The sequence below is a fragment of the Vespa velutina genome, chromosome 19 (genome assembly GCF_912470025.1).
Source record: "Vespa velutina chromosome 19, iVesVel2.1, whole genome shotgun sequence".
Taxonomy (NCBI): Eukaryota; Metazoa; Arthropoda; class Insecta; order Hymenoptera; family Vespidae; genus Vespa; species Vespa velutina.
Genome location: NC_062206.1, coordinates 3,458,380 through 3,478,753, shown reverse-complemented (window position 1 = coordinate 3,478,753; position 20,374 = coordinate 3,458,380). Strand labels below are relative to the sequence as shown.

The window sequence follows — 20,374 nt, the reverse complement described above, 5'->3', positions numbered from 1 at the left end:
AAGAGATAAGAAGAGAGAGAGAGAGAGAGAGAGAGAGAGAGAGAGAGAGAAAATTAACCCAAGAATGTGTATATTATAGACAGAAATATAGTAGACATCGAAATATTTTTAACGAGATCATAAACACGTCAATTATAGCCATTAATCGTTTACAATGAGATTCAAAAATTTTGCATTTCCAATAGGATTTTAATGGTGTAACATCAGTATGATCCGACTATTTTCTCTTTCTCTGTCTCTCTCTCTCTCTCTCTCTTTGTCATATTTTTCGCTTATACAGTATTATATTTTTAATTCGGTTCGGTTTTTTTTTACATTTCATTTTGTAATGAAATATTTCTCTTGTTACGGAAGCTCGATAGCTATAATATTTACAAGGTGCGCGCAACGTTAACGGCCATGGGGGAGGAAGGGATTCAGTGTACAAAATCGATTCCACGAATCTGCATGAAGAGGAGATTGAACGGATATCGCGTTGGCATTATTCATGGCTATGTTAGCTACGAACTTATTATTTCGAAAAATATAGTATTCTTCTCGTTCATGGCACGAGCGGCCAATCGACAAAGGAGATTATTTTGCTCGTCACGTATAGCGAGTTAGTTCAAACCTCTCGTTCGATTCGCACGGATCTCTTTTTCCCCCTCCCTCTTTCTCTCTCTCTCTCTCTCTCTCTCTCTCTCTCTCTCTCTCTCTCTATGTAAAAAGCAATTTTACAAATTAGCAATAAATTCACATTAGTGGATTAAATGAAATTTCTCTTGGAATTTCTTTAATTATAATATGGGTCAGTTAACGATTTTAAATACATATTGTAGGTATATTGTATGTTGTGTAATATAGTGTATTTTAAATTGTTAGCTCTCTGGTATTATTAAATAAAAAATAAAGGTGTTTCTGTTTTATTCCATTCTTTCATGTACGTGTATATATATATATATATATATATATATATATATATGTCAGTATTTTTTAATTATTGTTTCATTTTTTACCTCGTACAATATTTTATACCATTCTCTTATAATCAAAAAGTTTGTTTGCTTAAACCTTATTGTGCATTGTTTGAATTTATTTAAAAGTGATAGATGAATAGTTCGTTCGAATATTAATGTTTCTTATTTTTTTTTTTTTATATCTGAATAAACTAAAAAAAAAAAACTATGTAATGTTTATAAAAGTTCGCATAAAGCGAATGACAAACCGTATTGAAAATTTTTTACAAAGTTTGCTTTTATCTTCTGTATTTTTTTTCTATAGTAGTATAGGTCTGAGATATATGAAAACCGAAATTTAATATCATAGATCGTATAAATACGTATTATTGATTTTGACAAATTCTTATTAGAAAAATCTAGAGATTAATTTTTGTAAATTACATTATTTTTTCATTTAGATAAGAGAAAAAGAAATGAGTTATAGAGTGTTTTCTAACTTACAAGAATTCTTTTTTCCAAATCGTATATGAAATCAATCGAAAAAATTCGAGTTATTTTCTCGAAGTCAAAAATATAGAGAAATGGAAAGAGAAAATAGGTAGAAAGGTGGCAAAAGATCAACCGTGGTCCGTAACCGTCCTTAACGGATAACGAGCGGTTCTGCTTACGTCGAAAGAGCGAAGAGCAGGGACTATGGTAGTTGAAGGAGGAGTGGTAAAGAGGAGGTCGTATTTTGAAAACCAATCGGGTGTTACAGGGTGCGGCCAAGAAGCGAATGCTCTCTCTACGTCGCTGACAGGGGGATCGGTGAGGGGTTGTAGAGAGGGTGGGGGCTTCATCGATTTCTTACCCCGTGGCCTAGTAACGCGTTTCGTACATCCGCTGTACAGTCATTGGGTGTAGCCCCGGCACGTTTTCGCGGCCTCACTTGAAGAAAACAGGGTGTGAACGTGACTACGATTATTTTTTAGCAATTTATCACAATTATTTTTTTAGCTGAGATAGATCATTTTAAGATGCTTTTAAATATTTAGATTTCAAATGAAAATTTCTTTCTAATGTAGAAATAATTGATTCTATATAGTTGATATAATTGTTTGATTATATATATTTATAGGAATTTTTATAATTTTTCAATTACTTTTTTCATTTTTTTAATTCATTTTTAAATGTTATTATTTTCTAAGTATAATCATAAGAATTTCAACAGGATATTATATATTTTTAGATAGGATAAAACATAGGTTTATATAGAGGGTTACAAATTGGTATAAAAATGATTTTAAATAATACCTTGCTTTGGATTGCTCTTGGGACGGCCTGGTTACGAGCACTTGTCCATCAATTCGTTTAGTTTCGTCCACCGAACATATATATATATATATGTTCCGTATACCGAATATATATATATATATATATATATATATATATATATATGTATATATATATATGTGTAAATATATATGTATGAACACCTGCGGCCGTAAATGGCACATAGATAGGTATTTCCTCTCTATTCGATAAAATTTTGCATACTATAATACAGGCGATCATATTCTACAGCGAACGATATTAGTATGTGCCAATTTTTATATATATTGAAGATGCAACCTTCAGTGATGTCAATTTTTTCGTTACTATGGCTATTTGTAAAAGAAATTTGTTCAAAGACGAGTAATATTCAATTAAAATGGTCATATGTAGAATAATAAACATTTTATGTTCAATAAGATTTTAATAGATATTTTTGAGATGCATATGATATTTTTCAAAGGATATAAAAAATAAAATAGAAAAATTCGGCTGAATCGTAAGGGAGATAATATTTTTATAGAATTCATTTCCCACAAATATATATACCTATATAAAATTCGTACAAGTAAAGGTAAAACAATTTTCTCGATAAGAAAGGATAATTAGATCATTCATTTCGTTGTTTTTTACTTTGTTAATATATCGATTATCTGCTTTGATTCGTTAAATATTTTTTAAAGAAACATAAAGTAAAAAGTAAAGTAAAAAAATCGATACAACATAAATCGATTTGTCGCTTGACTTAATCGTTAATTAATAATTAGCTCAGAATGAAAGTAGGCCGAGAGGAAAAGTAAAGAAGAGAAAAAAGATACGGAGGAACGGGTTTGTCATGACAGAACCAGAAAAAAGGAGCCCACGAGAGAGTCGTTCGTGGCAGGAAAGTAATTACCGTGCTGTAGTCTACATAGCATAATTAATACTCGGACTAACAAGGAATATACGTGAAGTGGTCGTCTTTGATTTGGATAGAGCTTTACAGATCAATAGAGTAAATGAAGATAAGAGACATTCGTGTCTTCTTATCTGTAATAATTTAATTTTCTGAAAATGTCAGACTTTAAAGACATTCATTTATTATCTTATTATTATTTCATGGATATAGATTTTATTGTATTAACATACATAAATCGAGCAGATTATAAGTGTTTTCTTGAAATTCTTGAAAATTATTTATAACAAATTGTTAAATAATTATTTAAAGATATTATGAAAAAGTAGAAAAATATTTTCTTATTGAAATTGCACAATAAATATATTTTGAAAAATTATTGATAACAAATTGTTTATAACAAATTATTTATTTATAATGAATTGTAAAATAATTGTATTTAAAGATTGTTGTGAAAAATAACATTTTCTCTTTAAAATTGCTTTTTAAATATTCTTAATAATTGTTTATAACAAATTATTTATAATAAATTGTTAAATAGTCATTTAAAAGTTGTTTAAAGGTATTATGAAAAAGTATGAAAACGTTTTCTTTTTAAAATTATCTTTTATATATGCTCTTGATAATTGATTTATTTACAAATTATATATGAACAATTGTTAAATAATTGTTATAAATATTGTGAAAAGCTAAAGAAAAATCTTCTCTTTAAAACGGCTCTCTTTTGAAATCTTTATCATGCTTAGTTCCAGAGATATTCCCATCCACATATTAAAAGTTTATATCGGTTCAATGCTCTCTATAATTTCATTCAAAAGGTATTGAAACACTGACCTACATAAATTTTTGGAATTTACGCACTTACGGTGTAAATTCCGAAGCGCCGTAGTATTTTTACTATTACTACAAACATATGATTTCTCATTATGAATGACAATATTTAAATAACGATATCTTCGGAATGGAAAATTGTAAAGACATAAAAAAAATATCGTTTTCATCGAAAAACTGCTCTCTTTTCATCTATTTACTTTAATACTATTGATATAATAGAATGAAGTTCATTGATATTTCGTAGACGTATATATGATAAAAATCCACGTATTTTTATAAATTTTCAAAGTTAATTTTCTTGAAACAATATTTCTTAATGATTATATTATATTTAACTATAATGATATAATTTAAATTGAAATTCTAAATAACCAAAAATAGATTGTTAGAAGAATTGGATCACAAAATCTAATACAATGTCTTCTTTTTAAATTTACAGTAACTAAATTCATCCGGATTGGAATAGCCGACAAGAACGACAACCCGCCTTACTTCGACAAAAGCCTCTACGAGGCTGAGGTAGACGAGAATGAGGACATTCAACATACAGTTCTTACTGTCACCGCCAAAGACCACGACGAGTGTAAGCATATCTTGCATTGTTTTCTTGTAATACATTTTTATACAATATGACTAGAAGGCTTTTTGAATTTTTTCAAAATCCGAAAGAGTTTACTTTCGTCAAACGTGTATTTTTCGATTTCATAGACAAGGGCTTTTCGAGAATATGAAATGAAAAAAGATAAAAATATTTGGAAAATAATTTATAATTCACGTAAAGAAAAAAGAAAATGATCGAGAAATCCAATTTTTCAGAGAATCACAAAAGCCATTTTTTTTTATCGTTTCACAGCCTCGCGTATTCGATACGAGATTACGAGCGGTAACGTAGGCGGTGCTTTTGCTGTGAAGAACATGACCGGCGCAATTTATGTCGCCGGTGTTTTGGATTATGAAACCAGAAAAAGGGTGAGTCAATGAATCCTAGCTTTTACATCTTTTTCTTTTCCTCTTTTTCTCTCTTTGATTTTTATAAAATCTCATAAAAAATGTTTCGCTTTCAACGTCGAATAAAAGTATTTCAATGCGAGTTCACTTTTAATTCTTTTTTATGAAGATTAACTTTTGAGTATTAATTCATGGAGTTTTAACAAAATCTTCAAGGATAAAGGATATTTGATTGCAGTTTCCTTCGTTTCTCTCTTTCAGTACGAACTTCGTCTCACAGCATCGGATAGCTTGGAAGAGAATAATACAACGGTCGTTATACACGTGAAGGATGTAAATGATAATCCACCTGTCTTTGAAAGACCGAATTATAGAACACAAATCACAGAGGAAGATGATAGGAATTTACCAAAACGAGTACTCGGGGTAATGATTGTTAATTTTATTTTTTATTTATTTACTTATTTTTTTCTTTTTATGTATTTATCTCTTAAGAAGTATTCATCAAAAGGAATGAAACTTTAAATATTGATTTCATTGGATTTAGGTCACTGCGACCGACGGGGATAAGGATAGACCTCAAAACATCGTATATTTCTTGACAGGACAGGGAATCGATCCAGACAACCCGGCCAATAGTAAATTTGACATCAATCGGACTACCGGAGAGATTTTCGTTCTCAAAGTAATTCCCTTTTTTTCCATTTCCGTTTTCAAGCGAAAACTGCATTTAATCTTACATACTAGTTCAATTTTCTTCCCTGTTCTAATGGAAAAATTATATAATATGGAACTAACAAATATTAAGTTTTGAACGCGAATGAATAATACATACATTTACGATTTTCAAATATCTTATTTGAAATGAAAACGTTATAGAATGTGAGAAATATTCTAATTATTATTATATATAATTGTCATTTATGCCAGCCACTCGACAGAGATCAACCTAATGGACGACCTCAATGGCGATTTACTGTATTCGCTCAGGACGAGGGTGGGGAAGGTTTAGTAGGATATGCCGATGTACAGGTCAATCTCAAAGATATTAACGATAATGCTCCGATATTCCCACAGGGAGTATACTTTGGTAACGTTACCGAAAATGGAACTGCAGGTTTGTATAAAGTATATCATACGTAGATATGTATATATGTATTCCATTTGATTTCTTTTACATTCATCTCCATAGCCTAGACAAGTTTTTTATAAGAATTTAAAAGATTACTTCGATATCGAAATTTTTCATTTCTATTTTGATACACGAATATGATACAAAATAATGTATATATAACAAGTGTGCATATATACCAATCGATTTACAATAATAATAAGTTACATTTAAGTAGTAAAAACTCTTGTAAAAATTCATCAACAATTTCTTTTATTTTAATCGAACGTAATTTTATTCCCATTCTTTCAATATTAAAATAATTTAACTTGTATATATCTATATATGTAAATAAATGTATCCGTTTGCATTCGATGTACAATGATATCTGTCGTTTTATAGGAATGGTCGTAATGACCATGACTGCAGTAGATTATGACGATCCTAGCGAAGGTACAAACGCGAAATTGGTTTACTCCATCGAAAAGAACGTTATCGAAGAAGAAACTGGAACTCCCATATTTGAGATCGAATCTGAAACGGGAGTTATAAAGACGGCCGTTTGCTGTTTGGACAGAGAACGTACCCCAGATTATTCTATACAAGTTGTCGCGGCGGATGGAGGGGGGTTAAAAGGTAATCCGATCATACTTTATCATTAAAGTATGCAAATCGAACTTATTATATGAAATAGTTGCACATATACACACACACACACACACACATAGATGTGACTTTATAAAAAATGAAAATCTTTATTCTTTAGGTACCGGGACGGCGTCTATACGAGTGAAAGATATAAATGATATGCCACCACAATTTACAAAAGAAGAATGGTTTACCGAAGTAGATGAAACGGAAGGACCTGATTTACCTGAAATGCCAATACTCACCGTTACTGTTCACGATGAGGATGAAACCAATAAATTTCAATACAAGGTATAACACTTTTTTTTTTCAATATATCCTCTCTATCGACTCAAACGAGATTCTACATATATACTTTGACGATTCTAATGTCGATAGGTCATCGAAAGTAGTGGATATGGTGCTGACAAATTTACTATGGTAAGAAACAACGATGGTACTGGCTCTTTGAAGATCGTTCAATCTCTCGATTATGAGGATCAATTGCAAAGCAATGGATTTAGATTTAGGATACAGGTGAACGATAAGGTAGGTGTAATGATCCGATATTAAGATCTACTTTAAGATTAAATAAAATTAATTATATTCTATATTTAGGGTGAAGATAATGATAATGACAAGTATCACGTTGCTTACTCTTGGGTGGTAGTGAAATTAAGGGACATCAACGATAATCAGCCACAATTTGAAAGAGCCAATATTGAAGCAACTGTGCCGGAAAACGCTAGAATCGGAAATACACTCGAAACGTTTAAAGCTACTGATCCTGATCAAGGTGGCAAAAGTAAAGTTTCATATTCTATCGACAGAAGTTCCGACAGGAAAAGACAATTTTTCATTAATGAGAATGGTACGGTATCCATTCAAAGAAGTCTCGATCGTGAGGAAACTCCTCGTCATCAGGTATATTTATTTTTTTACAAAATATTTCAACAAATATTAAAACTAAATATTTGAACGAAATTTCAGGTTAAAATCTTGGCTATCGATGATGGTATACCACCAAAAACTGCAACTGCTACTCTCACAGTTATCGTTCAGGATATAAACGATAATCCACCTAGATTCCTTAAAGATTATCGACCAATTTTACAAGAACATCTTCAAACGAGAAAAGTCGTCGAGATTTTGGCTACCGACGATGACGACAGATCGAAGAGCAATGGTCCACCATTCACTTTCAGAATGGATCCTAATGCAGACGATATCATCAGAGCTAGTTTCAGAGTCGAAAGCGACAACAGTGAGTTAATTTGTAACATTTCAAACGTCAAATTCAAAAATATTCGATTAATTACCATGATATTATTTTGTGTTCAGAGGGAGCAAACGGAGATGGTATGGCTATAGTTTCGTCGTTAAGATCATTCGATAGGGAACAACAAAAGGAATATTTGATACCGATAGTGATTAAGGATTCTGGAAATCCTTCGATGTCTGGAACCAGTACCTTGACTGTTATAATCGGCGATAGTAATGACAATAAAATGCAGCCAGGATCTAAAGACATTTTTGTATATAATTATGCAGTAAGTAAAAAAATATTATTATAGAAAAATGCAATACGTCGTTCGATCCAATCTGTAATATAATTTTAGGGACAATCACCCGATACCGAGATAGGTAGAGTCTACGTCTATGATTTGGACGATTGGGACTTACCAGACAAAAAGTTTTATTGGGAAGGCCTCGAGCATGCACAATTCAAGCTCGATGAAGATACTGGCATGATATATATGAAATCTGGTACTCATGATGGAAGATATCATCTTCGTTTCAAGGTTTACGATCGAAAGCACACACAAACTGATGTCCCTGCGAATGTGACAGTCAATGTGAAAAGTATTCCTCACGAAGCTGTTCTTAATTCTGGCTCTGTTCGGATATCGGGTATAACAGATGAAGATTTCATACGTGTATGGGATTATAGGGTATATTTTATTTATTTTCATAAATTTACTTGACTGTTAACCAAACACATTTGTATTGCATTATAATTACATTGATATATGTTCCATAGTCACAAAACTTATCTCGAAGTAAAGCGGATTTATTCCGAGAAAAATTGGCACATTTATTAAACATCGAAAGGGAATACGTTGATGTCTTTAGTGTTCAATTGCGAAGGATGCATCCACCTTTAACCGACGTCAGATTCGCTGCTCATGGTTCTCCTTATTATAAACCTGTTAGGCTCAATGGAATTGTCTTGATGCATCGGGAAGAGGTAAGGAATTTGATCGATAAAAAACATCGATGATACTTTTTTGAAATATATCGAATACTGTTATTGTTTCGTGTAAAATTAGATTGAAAAGGATGTTGGAATTAACATTACGATGGTCGGTATCGATGAGTGTTATTACGAAAATGAGATGTGCGAAGGCAGTTGCACTAACACACTTGATATCAGTAGTTTACCTTATATGGTTAACGCGAATAAAACTGCTTTGGTGGGAGTAAGAGTCGACGTGATAGCTGAATGTACCTGCGGTGCAAGAAACTTTAGCAAAAGTGAATCCTGTAGAAGCAGTCCTTGCTACAATGGCGGTCGCTGCGTTGAAGGAAGATTTGGATTATCGTAAGTACAAACTTTAGCGAAGATCGTACTCTCCAATGTATTAACTTAAATATTCTGTAAATCGATAGGTGCCAATGTCCTTCCGGATATAATGGGCCTAGATGTCAACAAACAGCAAGAAGTTTTCGTGGGAATGGTTGGGCTTGGTATCCGGCCCTGGAGATGTGCGATAATAGTCATTTAAGTTTTGAATTTATTACAAGAAAATCGGATGGATTGCTTTTGTACAATGGTCCTATTGTTCCCCCGGAATCTGACGAAATTATGGTGTCTGGTGAGTTATAAGTTTGGAATTGATTTTCTTGTTGTTTGACAAGTTCATTTAATTCTCTTTGTTTAATTTGATTTCAGACTTTATATCGGTTGAATTAGAACGTGGAATACCAAGGCTTTTAATAGATTTCGGATCTGGTACTTTGGAATTGAAAGTCAAACCTAAAAGGACTTTGGACGATGGAGAATGGCACAGGCTCGATATATTCTGGAATACCGAGGTCAAATAATTTTCATTCGATTAAATCCACCAAATTTGAAATTTGAATTTATATGAATAATCCTTATATATTGCAGACGGTAAAGCTTATCATCGATTATTGTAAATCTGCCGAGATATCAGAATTAGAAGATGGTACACCTTCGGAGTTTAACGACACGAGTTGCCAAGCTCAAGGCACGGTACCACCGTTCAACGAATACTTGAACGTAAATGCACCGCTTCAAATTGGTGGGCTTTACGTGGAACAATTCGATCCAACTCATTACAAATGGAAACACATGCCAGTAGGGAAAGGGTTTGATGGTTGCATAAAGAATCTATTCCACAATAGCAAACTTTACGATCTGGCTCATCCTGGATTATCAAGGAATAGCGTATCAGGTTGTCCACAAACCGAGGAGATATGTAGCCATCAAGAATTAACGTTCCGTTGTTGGGAACATGGCACCTGCGTTGGTAACTTCTCCGAAGCAAGATGCCAATGTAATCCAGGCTGGACCGGTCCTGGTTGTATGACCCAAACGATACCAACAACGTTCAAGCCACAGAGTTATGTCAAATATGCATTGTCGTTTGAACCTGACAAATATTCGACTCAGGTGCAGTTGAGATTCCGAACTCGGGAGGTGCACGGTGAACTTTTCAGAGTCAGCGATCAGCATAACAGAGAATATGCTATTTTAGAAGTACGTAGATTACTTTCATTTCGATTCACATTCTATTTATATATTTCGAGCGATTCTAAATCATTTTTTATTACAGATCAAGGATAGCCGATTACACTTCAGATACAACTTGAATAGTCTTAGAACAGAGGAACGAGATATTTGGTTAAGTGCGATAGCAGTGGATGATGGTCAATGGCATACCGTCAGAGTATCTAGATATGGCTCAGCAGCGACCTTGGAGTTGGATGGTGGAGAGGGTAGAAGATTCAACGAGACCTTTTCCTTTGAAGGGCATCAATGGCTCTTAGTCGATAAACAAGAAGGAATTTATGCTGGCGGCAAAGCCGAATACACTGGCGTAAGAACGTTCGAAGTCTACGCTGATTATCAAAAAGGTAAATTTTATTAAATAATCGAGACGATCTCGAATGATTAAACTGAAATCTTTCGATAGGCTGTTTGGACGATATCAGACTAGAAGGTAAGCATCTTCCATTACCACCGGCTATGAATGGAACACCATGGGGTCAAGCAACAATGGCAAGAAATCTTGAACGAAATTGTCCTTCGAATAAACCCTGCGCTAACGTCATTTGTCCCGAACCTTTTGAATGCATCGATCTCTGGAATGAATACGATTGCACGTGAGTTATTCAATCCTGTTAATGGTAACAATTTAAAAAATCAATTAGAAAAAAGACATCTACGACTTTATTTATAGTTGTGGAGAAGGAAGAATACCATCGCCTGATAACAAAGGTTGCATGGATAAGAACGAATGCATAGATTATCCATGTCTCAACGGTGGTAGATGTATCAATCAAGATCCTCGATATCGATATCGATGCATTTGTCCTGAAGGATTTTGGGGTGAAAATTGTGAATTAGTACAGGAGGGTCAAACATTGAAGCTCAGCATGGGAGCACTTGCAGCTATTTTAGTTTGTTTATTAATTATTCTTGGTGAGCATTTCATATCCCTATCGAACTTGTGATATTAAGAGTCTAAGTATTAATGAACACATGGCGTTCGTTATAGTCTTAGTTCTGGTATTCGTCGTCTACAACAGAAGAAGGGAGGCTCATATTAAGTATCCTGGGCCAGACGACGATGTGAGAGAGAATATTATTAATTACGATGACGAAGGAGGTGGGGAAGATGATATGACGGCGTTCGACATAACGCCATTACAGATTCCAATTGGCGGTCCTATTCCAGAAATGGGTGGAAAACTACCACCGTGTAAAGTAGCTTGTAAGTTTTATATTTAATTTGATAAATTTTATCACCTCGAATGTTATGATGACGATCAATGATAGTATTTAAAATTCTTTTTAAAACTTGTTTTCTTACATTTGGAATACTATAAAGTATATCTTCTAAAATATACTTTCATATAATATTAAGTAAATTGATTTATATATATATATATATATATATATATATATATTGATTTATTTCTAATTAAGAAATGAACATGTTAATACTTTGACGATGCTTGATTTTAATTCAATGTATCGATGATCTCTTGCGTAGATCCATTAGGACCAGAGCCTAATGTGGGTATTTTTATCGAAGATCACAAGAAAAGAGCCGACAGTGATCCTAATGCACCACCTTTCGACGATTTACGAAATTATGCGTATGAAGGTGGCGGAAGCACCGCAGGTTCGCTTTCGTCCTTGGCTTCGGGTATGTTTTGATCTTAAAAGAAAATGGATTATACGGGAAGAGATAATTCGAGAACCATTATTTTCAGGAACAGATGACGAGCAACACGAGTACGAATATTTAGGCGCTTGGGGTCCTAGATTCGACAAACTTGCAGATATGTACGGTCCCACAACAGAAGAAAGCGAGGAAGAGGATTAGATATCTTTTGTCAATCTAGGTCCATCGAATTTTTCCCACGATCCGAATTGGAAGTGTTCGTGTTGAATATACCAGACGAATAGAATAGAAAAAAAAAACAGAAAGGAAGAAAGAAAAGAGTAAAAAAAAAAAAAAAAGGGAAAGAAAGAAACACGAAACTTTGAAACTTTCTCTCCAAGATTACGTGAGATTCGAAGGATCAATGATGATAGATCATCGAGATCTGAGAGGAGCTGCGTAAAAGAGACTTTCTCATTCAAGTTTGGATGATCGAAAGTAAAAGAAGGTGCACCGACGCAACGATCGGTGAGAAAGTTCAAAATATAGTTCCAAAGTGATCTCAGCGAGAGCTTTTGCCCCATCGCATTACGAACGTTGCAATAATTTTCGAGTCATACCTAAACGACGGTATACGTAGGTGGTACATAACAAAAACAGAGATACACATACGACATACCTATCTGTATAGTTACACGTATACGTAGTCGATCCAAGGATGTATACGTGGGACTTTTTTATCGATTTTATCGACTTGTATTTATTAATTAGTTCTCATCACCATACATTGGTCACGTTGTTTATTTACATCAGGATGATAGAAAGGCATCGCACTTTCATTGTTTCACCATATGCGAACGGACCTACCGTTATCTACCAAATAAAAGCAAATATTATCGCATTATAGTTTTTATCTTTCCTCCAAAGATGACCACGAGAAGGAATAAAAGGAGGACTCGTTAACCGTTTGAGATTTTAATCGAGATACCGTATTGAAACTTGTCACTTTACAATGCATTAAAAGAGCATTGTTCGTTGTCAATATCCCATTATCATCCCCCGTGAAAATTATCGTCTTCATTTTCATTACAACCGGTATTATTATTAGACCTTTTATCATTGCCATTATTGTCATTATCATTATTATTATTATTATTATTATTATTATTATTATTATTATTATTATTATTATTATTTTTATTGTAATAGATATAAATATATATATATATAAATATATATATTATAAATATGAATTTATATATAGAAGAGCGGTGACGTGCATCGAAGAAAGTCCGTGGGTAAAGTTACCGCGTGCATATGTAATTATTACGATTATTATTATTACATAGCGATATAAATATATAAATATAAAATATGTTTATATATATATATATATATATATATATATATGTATAAACATATATGTACACGCGATGCACGTACGTACATATGAAATCTGCTCGGACACAGAGGACGAGAGAGTCGACGGTTCTTACTATCAAGTTATATATAGTATATATCTCGACATAGTTTTAATATTTATTTTATGTCATCGGGAGCAGTTAGTAGAGGAAGATACATACCTATATCTATAGAAAGCGAGGAAAACGAAGCGATAGTAATAAGAGAGATTAAGAAGGGGAAATACACGTGCAAGCAATTAGGAACGGCGACAGTAAATGTCCTTTTTGTTTAAAGGACAAACTCAACGAAGTTCCATGTCCGTTTATTTGCTTCTAGCGCGTGTAATTTTCCTACAGAAAGAAAGAGTGTGAGAGAGAGAGAGAGAGAGAGAGAGAAAGAGAGAGAGAGAGAAAGAGAGAGAAGAAGAAGAAGAACAGAACGCTTCATGCACTCGAGTCTCGACTGATTTGTAAAATTCTCTAAGGGAATATTAAAATAGTCAATTTTCCGGTTAGGCGATTCCCGTTTCGGGAACGTGGCGTATATCGATAAGCACTTGTACGAATACTGTAATTAACGTATGTGAGTGTGACGTCGGTCGACGTGTTATATCGTATAATTGGGCCCTTCCCTGATTAAGCATCGACTTATTCGCTCGATGTTGGATTTTTAAGTACCTATCGTTTTTTCGATAATATTTGTGATATTGAGTTGTATCCGTAACGCAGCGTCCCGCATTCTCCAAATCGCCGTTAACGGTTCGCTCGAGCGATTTCGATAAATGGTTTTAGCTAGAAGAATCGATCGAACACACGTTGGTCCTGCTAAACTCGCTCATTCGCAATGGAATCTTAATACTTTCACGTGGTACACTTATCGTTATCGTTATTAGCATTAATCATCGATTTCGATCGTATCCAAACGCGAAAATATTGAATTCTCGAGGATCTTTATGAAGGAATGTTCCGAATTCGTCGAGTTAACACGAACGACTTCTTCTTTGAAGTATTATAGTGGCGTATTTCAAATGTCGAGGTTTCTTCGCTTCGTTATCGTTCGATTTCGAATGAACAAGGCGTGTATGTATATCTGTGTATGTAGCGATTCGACGCGAATTTAGCGAACCGTTCGAATATTCGCAACAACGAAGATATTGTTAGCGTTTTATTCGTACGGTTTGTTCGGTAGAAAGAATCACGTATCTATGTAAGTACATTTAAGTAAGTACCGAGTCTTGTGCCGTTATACTCTCGCCTATCATGTAATATCACCTACCTCTTAAATATTCGTATCCGAATTATCCGAGTAAAAGGTATGCAGATATACGAATATTCGAAAAAAAAAAAAATACGTCGAATCATCGAAAAGTAAAGTTTTCTGTTTTGTTTTTTACGGGAATCTATCCACTTGGGGACAATACGGAAAGATTTCTTCGAACGAATCGAACCTTTTAAAAACATCAGCAACGATCTTATTAGACGAGTCGGAACAGTTTGCAATTCTAAATAGGCGCTTATTTTTTGCGTCTTCCTGTAAGATAAACTCGCGTTTCCAAGAATATCGTATTTTCTTTTCTTTTTCTTTTTTTCTTTTTTTTTTTTTTTTTTTTTTTTTTTTTTATGTACTTGTACGTCAAAGATTTACCAAATAATTGATACTTTACCAAAGAACAAATCGTCATTTTAATCGTGAAATCTTTATTTATTTATTTATTTATTTATTTGTTTGTTTGTTTGTTTGTTTATTTTCCTAATGCCGGCAGCACTGACAATGAGGGATAAGAGAAGTAAAAATGAAAAAAGTAAAAGTAAAAAATAAAAAGTAAGAAAAAGATCGTAGATCGCGACGAATTTAATAGAAAGGCCGTAGTAGCAGGGAAACATTCCTTAAAGCTCGTTCCACTTTGTAGAAATGAACTCCCAAATCCCCGTCGTTTTCGATCAAGCCCATCCTTGGTCCACGTACAACCTTCTCCAAACGTTTAATCCCATCATAAGTAAAATCTTTGCGAGATAATTCGCCGATACTCAAGATACTTCGTTCATCTCCGGTGATCAGAGAATAGCAGCAATTCCGCCTAAGAAGAATTAAAAAAGGGAAAAGTAAAGAATTGGAAGCCTTAGGAAACAATTCACGGCCATCCTACATATCCGCTATAAATTTCTATGCACTGCCTAATCGTGCGCACGAAGGGAAAGAAGAAAAGCGAGATCTCAACGGACACGTTTGAAAAACGCAGCCGACGACACGCGTTATGTGCGGGCCAAAGCCGTGGAAAGGTCGAAGAGTATACGGAAAAGTAATCGTGGACTTAATCTGCGGCCGTCCGTCGGCGAGACGAGGAATCATTGTAATATATAATTCATTAATTACATAATGTAATGCTGCCACCGACACACGTCACACAATCCGTTAGTACAACTTCGATATACACGCACACACACACACACATATACATATACACAGACACACACCAATACACGCATACACACTACGCGTACATACATAAACATATACATACAAACGGACATTCGTGCGAGTGTATACGTATATATATTTGTATCGCATAAATATATAGACGTATATGAACGCAATATACTTTGGAACATACCGTATTATTAATTGAATTAATATTTATTATTAACGATTAATTATTATATTATTATCACTATATTATCTATACAATTTGTACTTTACATTTCAGTTCGGATGAAATAAATGCCTTCTTTTTCATAAAAAAAAAAAAAAAGAGAAAGAGAGAAAGAATAGAAATAGAGGGGAAAGGAAATTGAAAGCCATTACGTTTTCGGGTGAGAATTTTTAATTTATTTAATTTTATTATACGTTATGCGTATTTTTATAATTTAGGATCCTTGCCACGACTTTTACTGCGATTTTTCCTTCGAGATTTACACGAACACTTTTTAATTTGCTTTGTTTTCGGAAGTTCGCTCTGTATTTGTTGCCACAGTTTATTTTTCAAATAAGAACCAAAGCAAGTAAGTCCACAGTCTCTGAAAATAATCATTAAAAAAGCAAATGGAAAAATCTTTAAATCTTCATAAAAATTATGCAATTGTCTTAGTAAAAAATTGATGAATCGATAGAGATATTGAATCCACAAAGACTATTGATAAATATATTCTTAACGTGATGTAAATTATTATGAATCATCGACAATATTTATTTTCTTTTTTGTCTTGTTCAATGAACGTAAATGTTTACTTGGCGTAAATTTTGTTGGAACATACGTAAGTATCGTGTAGTCGACCGTTTTAGTAACGTGCAATGTAAGTAAGAAGAAGGTCATTGCAGTTCCGTAACTAAGCGCTGCCATAGACGATTTGTTAGCTACGAAGGTTTCGGCGGCCTCGTTAAATCCATAATCTTGAAGAGTCTATTATCGAGGAATCTTATGAGAGAGCATGAGAATAAAATATAAAAAGCGAGAGAGAGATCACGCTTACACAAGCGCGTACAAAGGTAAGCGAAGTCTTTTAATTGTTATCGCAACAAATGCGATCAACGGAATGAACGGGAGATCGTTACGTTACGTGGCAAATGGCCTTGGGTAGAGATGTTAGCATGAGAACATCGATGGGTGTCCAGATGCAGGCAATCGAGAACTCCAGGAAGAACGTTGTCGTGAGAAACTAAATAATTAAAAAGAAAAAAATGAAAGATTTGAATAATCTAATATTTTAAAAATCGTTTTAATTTAAATTCAAGTAAAATAACCTCGTAAAAGCAGAGTAATATTGGATTAGGTTTGCGAAAGGATTGTGGAAAAAGCGTTGATTTAACCACGATGATGTAGACTCCAGCAGCAAAGAGAAAACTCGTGATAGGTGGTCCTGTGGTTAAAGGTTCACCATAATCGTCCTCTATCGCATTGGCGAAACACGTTTTAAAAATGGACACATTTAAGCTGTTCAGCATCAACGCCCATATCGTGCAAAATAATTTTGCCATTACGGAGATCGACGGACATCTCCATCAGCAATTTTTTCCTTCTTTCTAAAGTCGAGATATCCAAGGAATATCTACGACATTGCTGATATCTCGAGTTATCGAAATAAACTACTTTCTTTTCGATTTCTCAAATTTATAAAAGAAAGAAATTCAAACTGCGACGACGATTTTGTTAAATCTCAATGATTATCTTTTGTTTATTTTCTTTCTCTCTCTCCCTCTCTCTCTCTCTCTCTCTGTCTCTCTGTCTCTCTCTCTCTTTAATTTTGATGTTGACATTTATGTATGTCTGTAACCTAACTAACATGTTCCGGTAACATGTTTAATTGACGGCGAAATTGATGGTAGATCTAAATGATAACACGTTAGCTTAATATACAATATGGACACCGTCAAGGAATACGTCGGATATATTAATCCTCATTGGGTAGCTATAGTTTCAGCAGGAATGTACACTTATCTCAGACACATATGCATAGTCGGTTTGTGTTTCGAAGAGGAAAATAATCCACCTTTTGATCCATCTTATTCTTCGATACTTTTCGTTTTCTCGGCTTTATGCCTTGTTGCTGAGTACAGACTCTGGCCAAGATCATTGAAAGAACCACCAATACAACTTCTTTATATTTACGAGGTAAAGTATATTTTTAACTTGGCCATTTTCGTTTTATTACATTAATTTTTATTATTTTTTATCGAAAAGATGTTGATGGCTGCTTTGGCAACAAATCTTGTAACTCGAGCTATCTGGCTACCATTGATGCATGTAATATATTGCTTAACTCAAGAGTCGAGTAAATGGGTAAGAGTGTAATGAAAAGTAATATAATTTATATACCAAATGTATGTACTAAAGCTTATATCAGTATTAATTATAATATATAAACTATGTTTATTTTGAAAATAATTTCTAATACGTTGACTCTTATCTTTTGCAATTATTTTTAGTTACTATGGTTAAACACGACGATAGGTTTGAGTCGTTATTCGTTTGTGACGACATTCGCTTATTATCTGGCCAAGGAAAATGCGGCTACACATATGGCTTTTTGCTTATCTTTATTGTCTTTCGTGTGGATGTTGGATGCCACTGAATCACTGGACACAATTTTGGATATCTGGGCCAAGTAGTAAAATAAAGACAAAATAGTAAGAAACGCGGAAAATTAATAAAACACGTCCAATCCTCGTTAGATTATTATATCCTTGTTGCGATTTTATATTTGTAATCGACCGATTCCTTTACCTTTTAAAAAATATTAGTAAATGAAACTTTATTTATTTATATCTTTTTTCCAATTATTTAAAAAGAAAAAAAAAAGAAAAAACGATATATTCTTTTATATAAATTGGACAGTATTTTTCGATGAAATCATAAATATCTTTACATTAACTCATTAGACAGGTAAAGGATTAATCAAATTACTTTTGTTCAGTATCGAAGAAACATTTAAGGAATCTTTGGAATCTCATAAGCTTCTCGAGAAAAGGATCTCTTTTCGAAATCCCGAAGTAACTGATTGGTTTACTTACAGACTTGCGAATAAACCTGATCCATAAAAAAATTCAAAGATGTTATTAAATCAATGTTGTTCGTTATCTGTCCTATCGTCTTGTTTCACGTTTGTGTCTCACAAATATGTGATACCTTTGTCCTACTGATAAAAAATAAAATCTTTCAAAAAAGCAAAACTTATTTCGTAGAGTCAATGGTTTCATTGTGAATAAAATTTCTAATTATATCTTTTTATTCGTTCAATTACATTTATTGACATAATATCCTATAATTTTTTAAATTTAAAAAGGAACAGAATTTATGACGTTAGGTACTTTCAAGAATCAGAATCATATTTTAACCGCATCTCGACATTGCTAAAGTACCTAAGTCGAGGTAACGTTCCCTTTAGTACTAGAATCTTATACATAATTCATCGCATTTCCCGATAGCTTTTCCCTAGAGTGACCGAGAAAAATAAAAGGTACAATTCTGCTGTATAATAAGCTTTCTTATTCAATTGATTACTATCTTTCGGACAATGTGAACAAATACAAAAGAACATGTGAAATTTTGTTTAACTATTTTTCAACTTATATATGAATGAATTTTACGTAAACGAGTTTTTACAATTTTTCAAGAAACAATCAATCTTCATTGTAGACGGGTAGATTGTTCAAAAGACAATTTCCTGACTCGATAGTTCTCTAAGAGTCGAGTTATCTCATAGTTACCCGTATAGAGGACCTGTAATCTCAAATTTCGAAATTAAAGTTGTTTTTATTATAATTATAAGCATTTAACTTTATCAAGTCTATTTTGTAACATTATTTTCTGTTTGTGTTAGGTTTAAATATTACCTGATAAAGTCAATGTCAGTAATATCTATATCATACTGTACTATGTATACAAGATGTTTCACATAGAATCACCAGATGATACGAGTATCATCAATTATGGAACATATAATTATGGAACATATTATATATATATATATATATATATATATATATATATATATATATATTATGTAATGTTTAAATCGATGTAAAAGTAGATACGATATCTTGAACTAAAAAGAATCGTCCTGTCGATTATCCTAGTTGATGGTAACCATGACAACGGCACACTTCATCGAAAGAAACTTACGCTTGTTCTTTGGCTTCAAAATGAGAAAAAAAGGAAAACGCTCGAAAGAAACGGGAGAAACGAAGGCGTTTGAGCATGTCCGAGAGAGTGGAAAAGTCAGAAAAAAGTTACGAAGAAAAATCTCCGAGTCTCTTTGCTGGACTACTTCGTCTCTCTTTTCTTTTCCAATGGGAAATAAAGCTCCTCTCTCTCTCTCTCTCTCTCTTTCTCTCTCTCTCTCTCTCTTTCGCAAGCTTTTAGGATTTACCTCCTTAGCTCGATCCACTTTCGAGG

General features: G+C 33.4%; 3 protein-coding genes across 17 annotated transcripts in view; 2 read left to right on the top strand and 1 right to left on the bottom strand.

Moving 5' to 3' along the window:
- Positions 1-14,838, top strand: part of LOC124955869 (neural-cadherin) — a 76,640-nt gene extending 61,802 nt beyond the window's left edge. For all 13 annotated transcript variants that reach the window (XM_047510923.1, XM_047510924.1, XM_047510926.1 and 10 more), the window contains 23 exons: positions 4,418-4,561; positions 4,832-4,947; positions 5,188-5,352; positions 5,474-5,611; positions 5,857-6,043; positions 6,440-6,673; positions 6,804-6,976; positions 7,064-7,213; positions 7,283-7,588; positions 7,655-7,928; positions 8,006-8,214; positions 8,284-8,616; positions 8,706-8,912; positions 8,995-9,266; positions 9,335-9,540; positions 9,618-9,760; positions 9,837-10,448; positions 10,525-10,825; positions 10,885-11,074; positions 11,152-11,393; positions 11,470-11,685; positions 11,968-12,123; positions 12,191-14,838. In XM_047510923.1, coding sequence (XP_047366879.1) covers positions 4,418-4,561; positions 4,832-4,947; positions 5,188-5,352; positions 5,474-5,611; positions 5,857-6,043; positions 6,440-6,673; positions 6,804-6,976; positions 7,064-7,213; positions 7,283-7,588; positions 7,655-7,928; positions 8,006-8,214; positions 8,284-8,616; positions 8,706-8,912; positions 8,995-9,266; positions 9,335-9,540; positions 9,618-9,760; positions 9,837-10,448; positions 10,525-10,825; positions 10,885-11,074; positions 11,152-11,393; positions 11,470-11,685; positions 11,968-12,123; positions 12,191-12,303 — 5,087 coding nt within the window. In that variant the 3' untranslated portion in view covers positions 12,304-14,838. The remainder of the gene's footprint in view (positions 1-4,417; positions 4,562-4,831; positions 4,948-5,187; positions 5,353-5,473; positions 5,612-5,856; positions 6,044-6,439; positions 6,674-6,803; positions 6,977-7,063; positions 7,214-7,282; positions 7,589-7,654; positions 7,929-8,005; positions 8,215-8,283; positions 8,617-8,705; positions 8,913-8,994; positions 9,267-9,334; positions 9,541-9,617; positions 9,761-9,836; positions 10,449-10,524; positions 10,826-10,884; positions 11,075-11,151; positions 11,394-11,469; positions 11,686-11,967; positions 12,124-12,190) is intronic.
- Positions 14,839-16,340: 1,502 nt separating this feature from the next.
- On the bottom strand, positions 16,341-18,108 carry LOC124955872. Its single transcript, XM_047510932.1, has 4 exons — positions 17,224-18,108; positions 17,035-17,138; positions 16,737-16,882; positions 16,341-16,499 (listed from the first exon to the last, which is right to left on the bottom strand). Exons 1-3 carry the CDS (start codon positions 17,455-17,457, stop codon positions 16,837-16,839), a joined length of 384 nt encoding a protein of 127 aa, XP_047366888.1. The 5' UTR covers positions 17,458-18,108; the 3' UTR covers positions 16,341-16,499; positions 16,737-16,836.
- On the top strand, positions 16,343-19,704 carry LOC124955871. Of its 3 annotated transcripts, XM_047510930.1 has the most exons (5): positions 16,343-16,968; positions 17,895-18,091; positions 18,161-18,259; positions 18,406-18,606; positions 18,894-19,704. In XM_047510930.1, exons 1-4 carry the CDS (start codon positions 16,911-16,913, stop codon positions 18,586-18,588), a joined length of 537 nt encoding a protein of 178 aa, XP_047366886.1. In that variant the 5' UTR covers positions 16,343-16,910; the 3' UTR covers positions 18,589-18,606; positions 18,894-19,704. The 3 variants fall into 3 exon arrangements, with proteins under 3 accessions (XP_047366886.1, XP_047366885.1, XP_047366887.1); XM_047510929.1 differs by having other exon boundaries at positions 18,406-19,704; XM_047510931.1 differs by having other exon boundaries at positions 16,343-18,091; positions 18,406-19,704.
- Positions 19,705-20,374: the final 670 nt, after the last annotated feature.

Coding starts and splice junctions, on each gene's coding strand:
- LOC124955871 (XM_047510930.1), top strand. CDS start 16,911: ATGAGAATAAAATATAAAAAGCGAGAGAGAGATCACGCTTACACAAGC. Junction 16,969..17,894: donor TTACACAAGCGCGTACAAAG/GTAAGCGAAGTC, acceptor GGGTAGCTATAG/TTTCAGCAGGAATGTACACT. Junction 18,092..18,160: donor AACTTCTTTATATTTACGAG/GTAAAGTATATT, acceptor TTTATCGAAAAG/ATGTTGATGGCTGCTTTGGC.
- LOC124955872 (XM_047510932.1), bottom strand. CDS start 17,457: ATGGCAAAATTATTTTGCACGATATGGGCGTTGATGCTGAACAGCTTA. Junction 17,139..17,223: donor TATTACTCTGCTTTTACGAG/GTTATTTTACTT, acceptor TTAATTATTTAG/TTTCTCACGACAACGTTCTT. Junction 16,883..17,034: donor AAGGCCATTTGCCACGTAAC/GTAACGATCTCC, acceptor CCTCGATAATAG/ACTCTTCAAGATTATGGATT.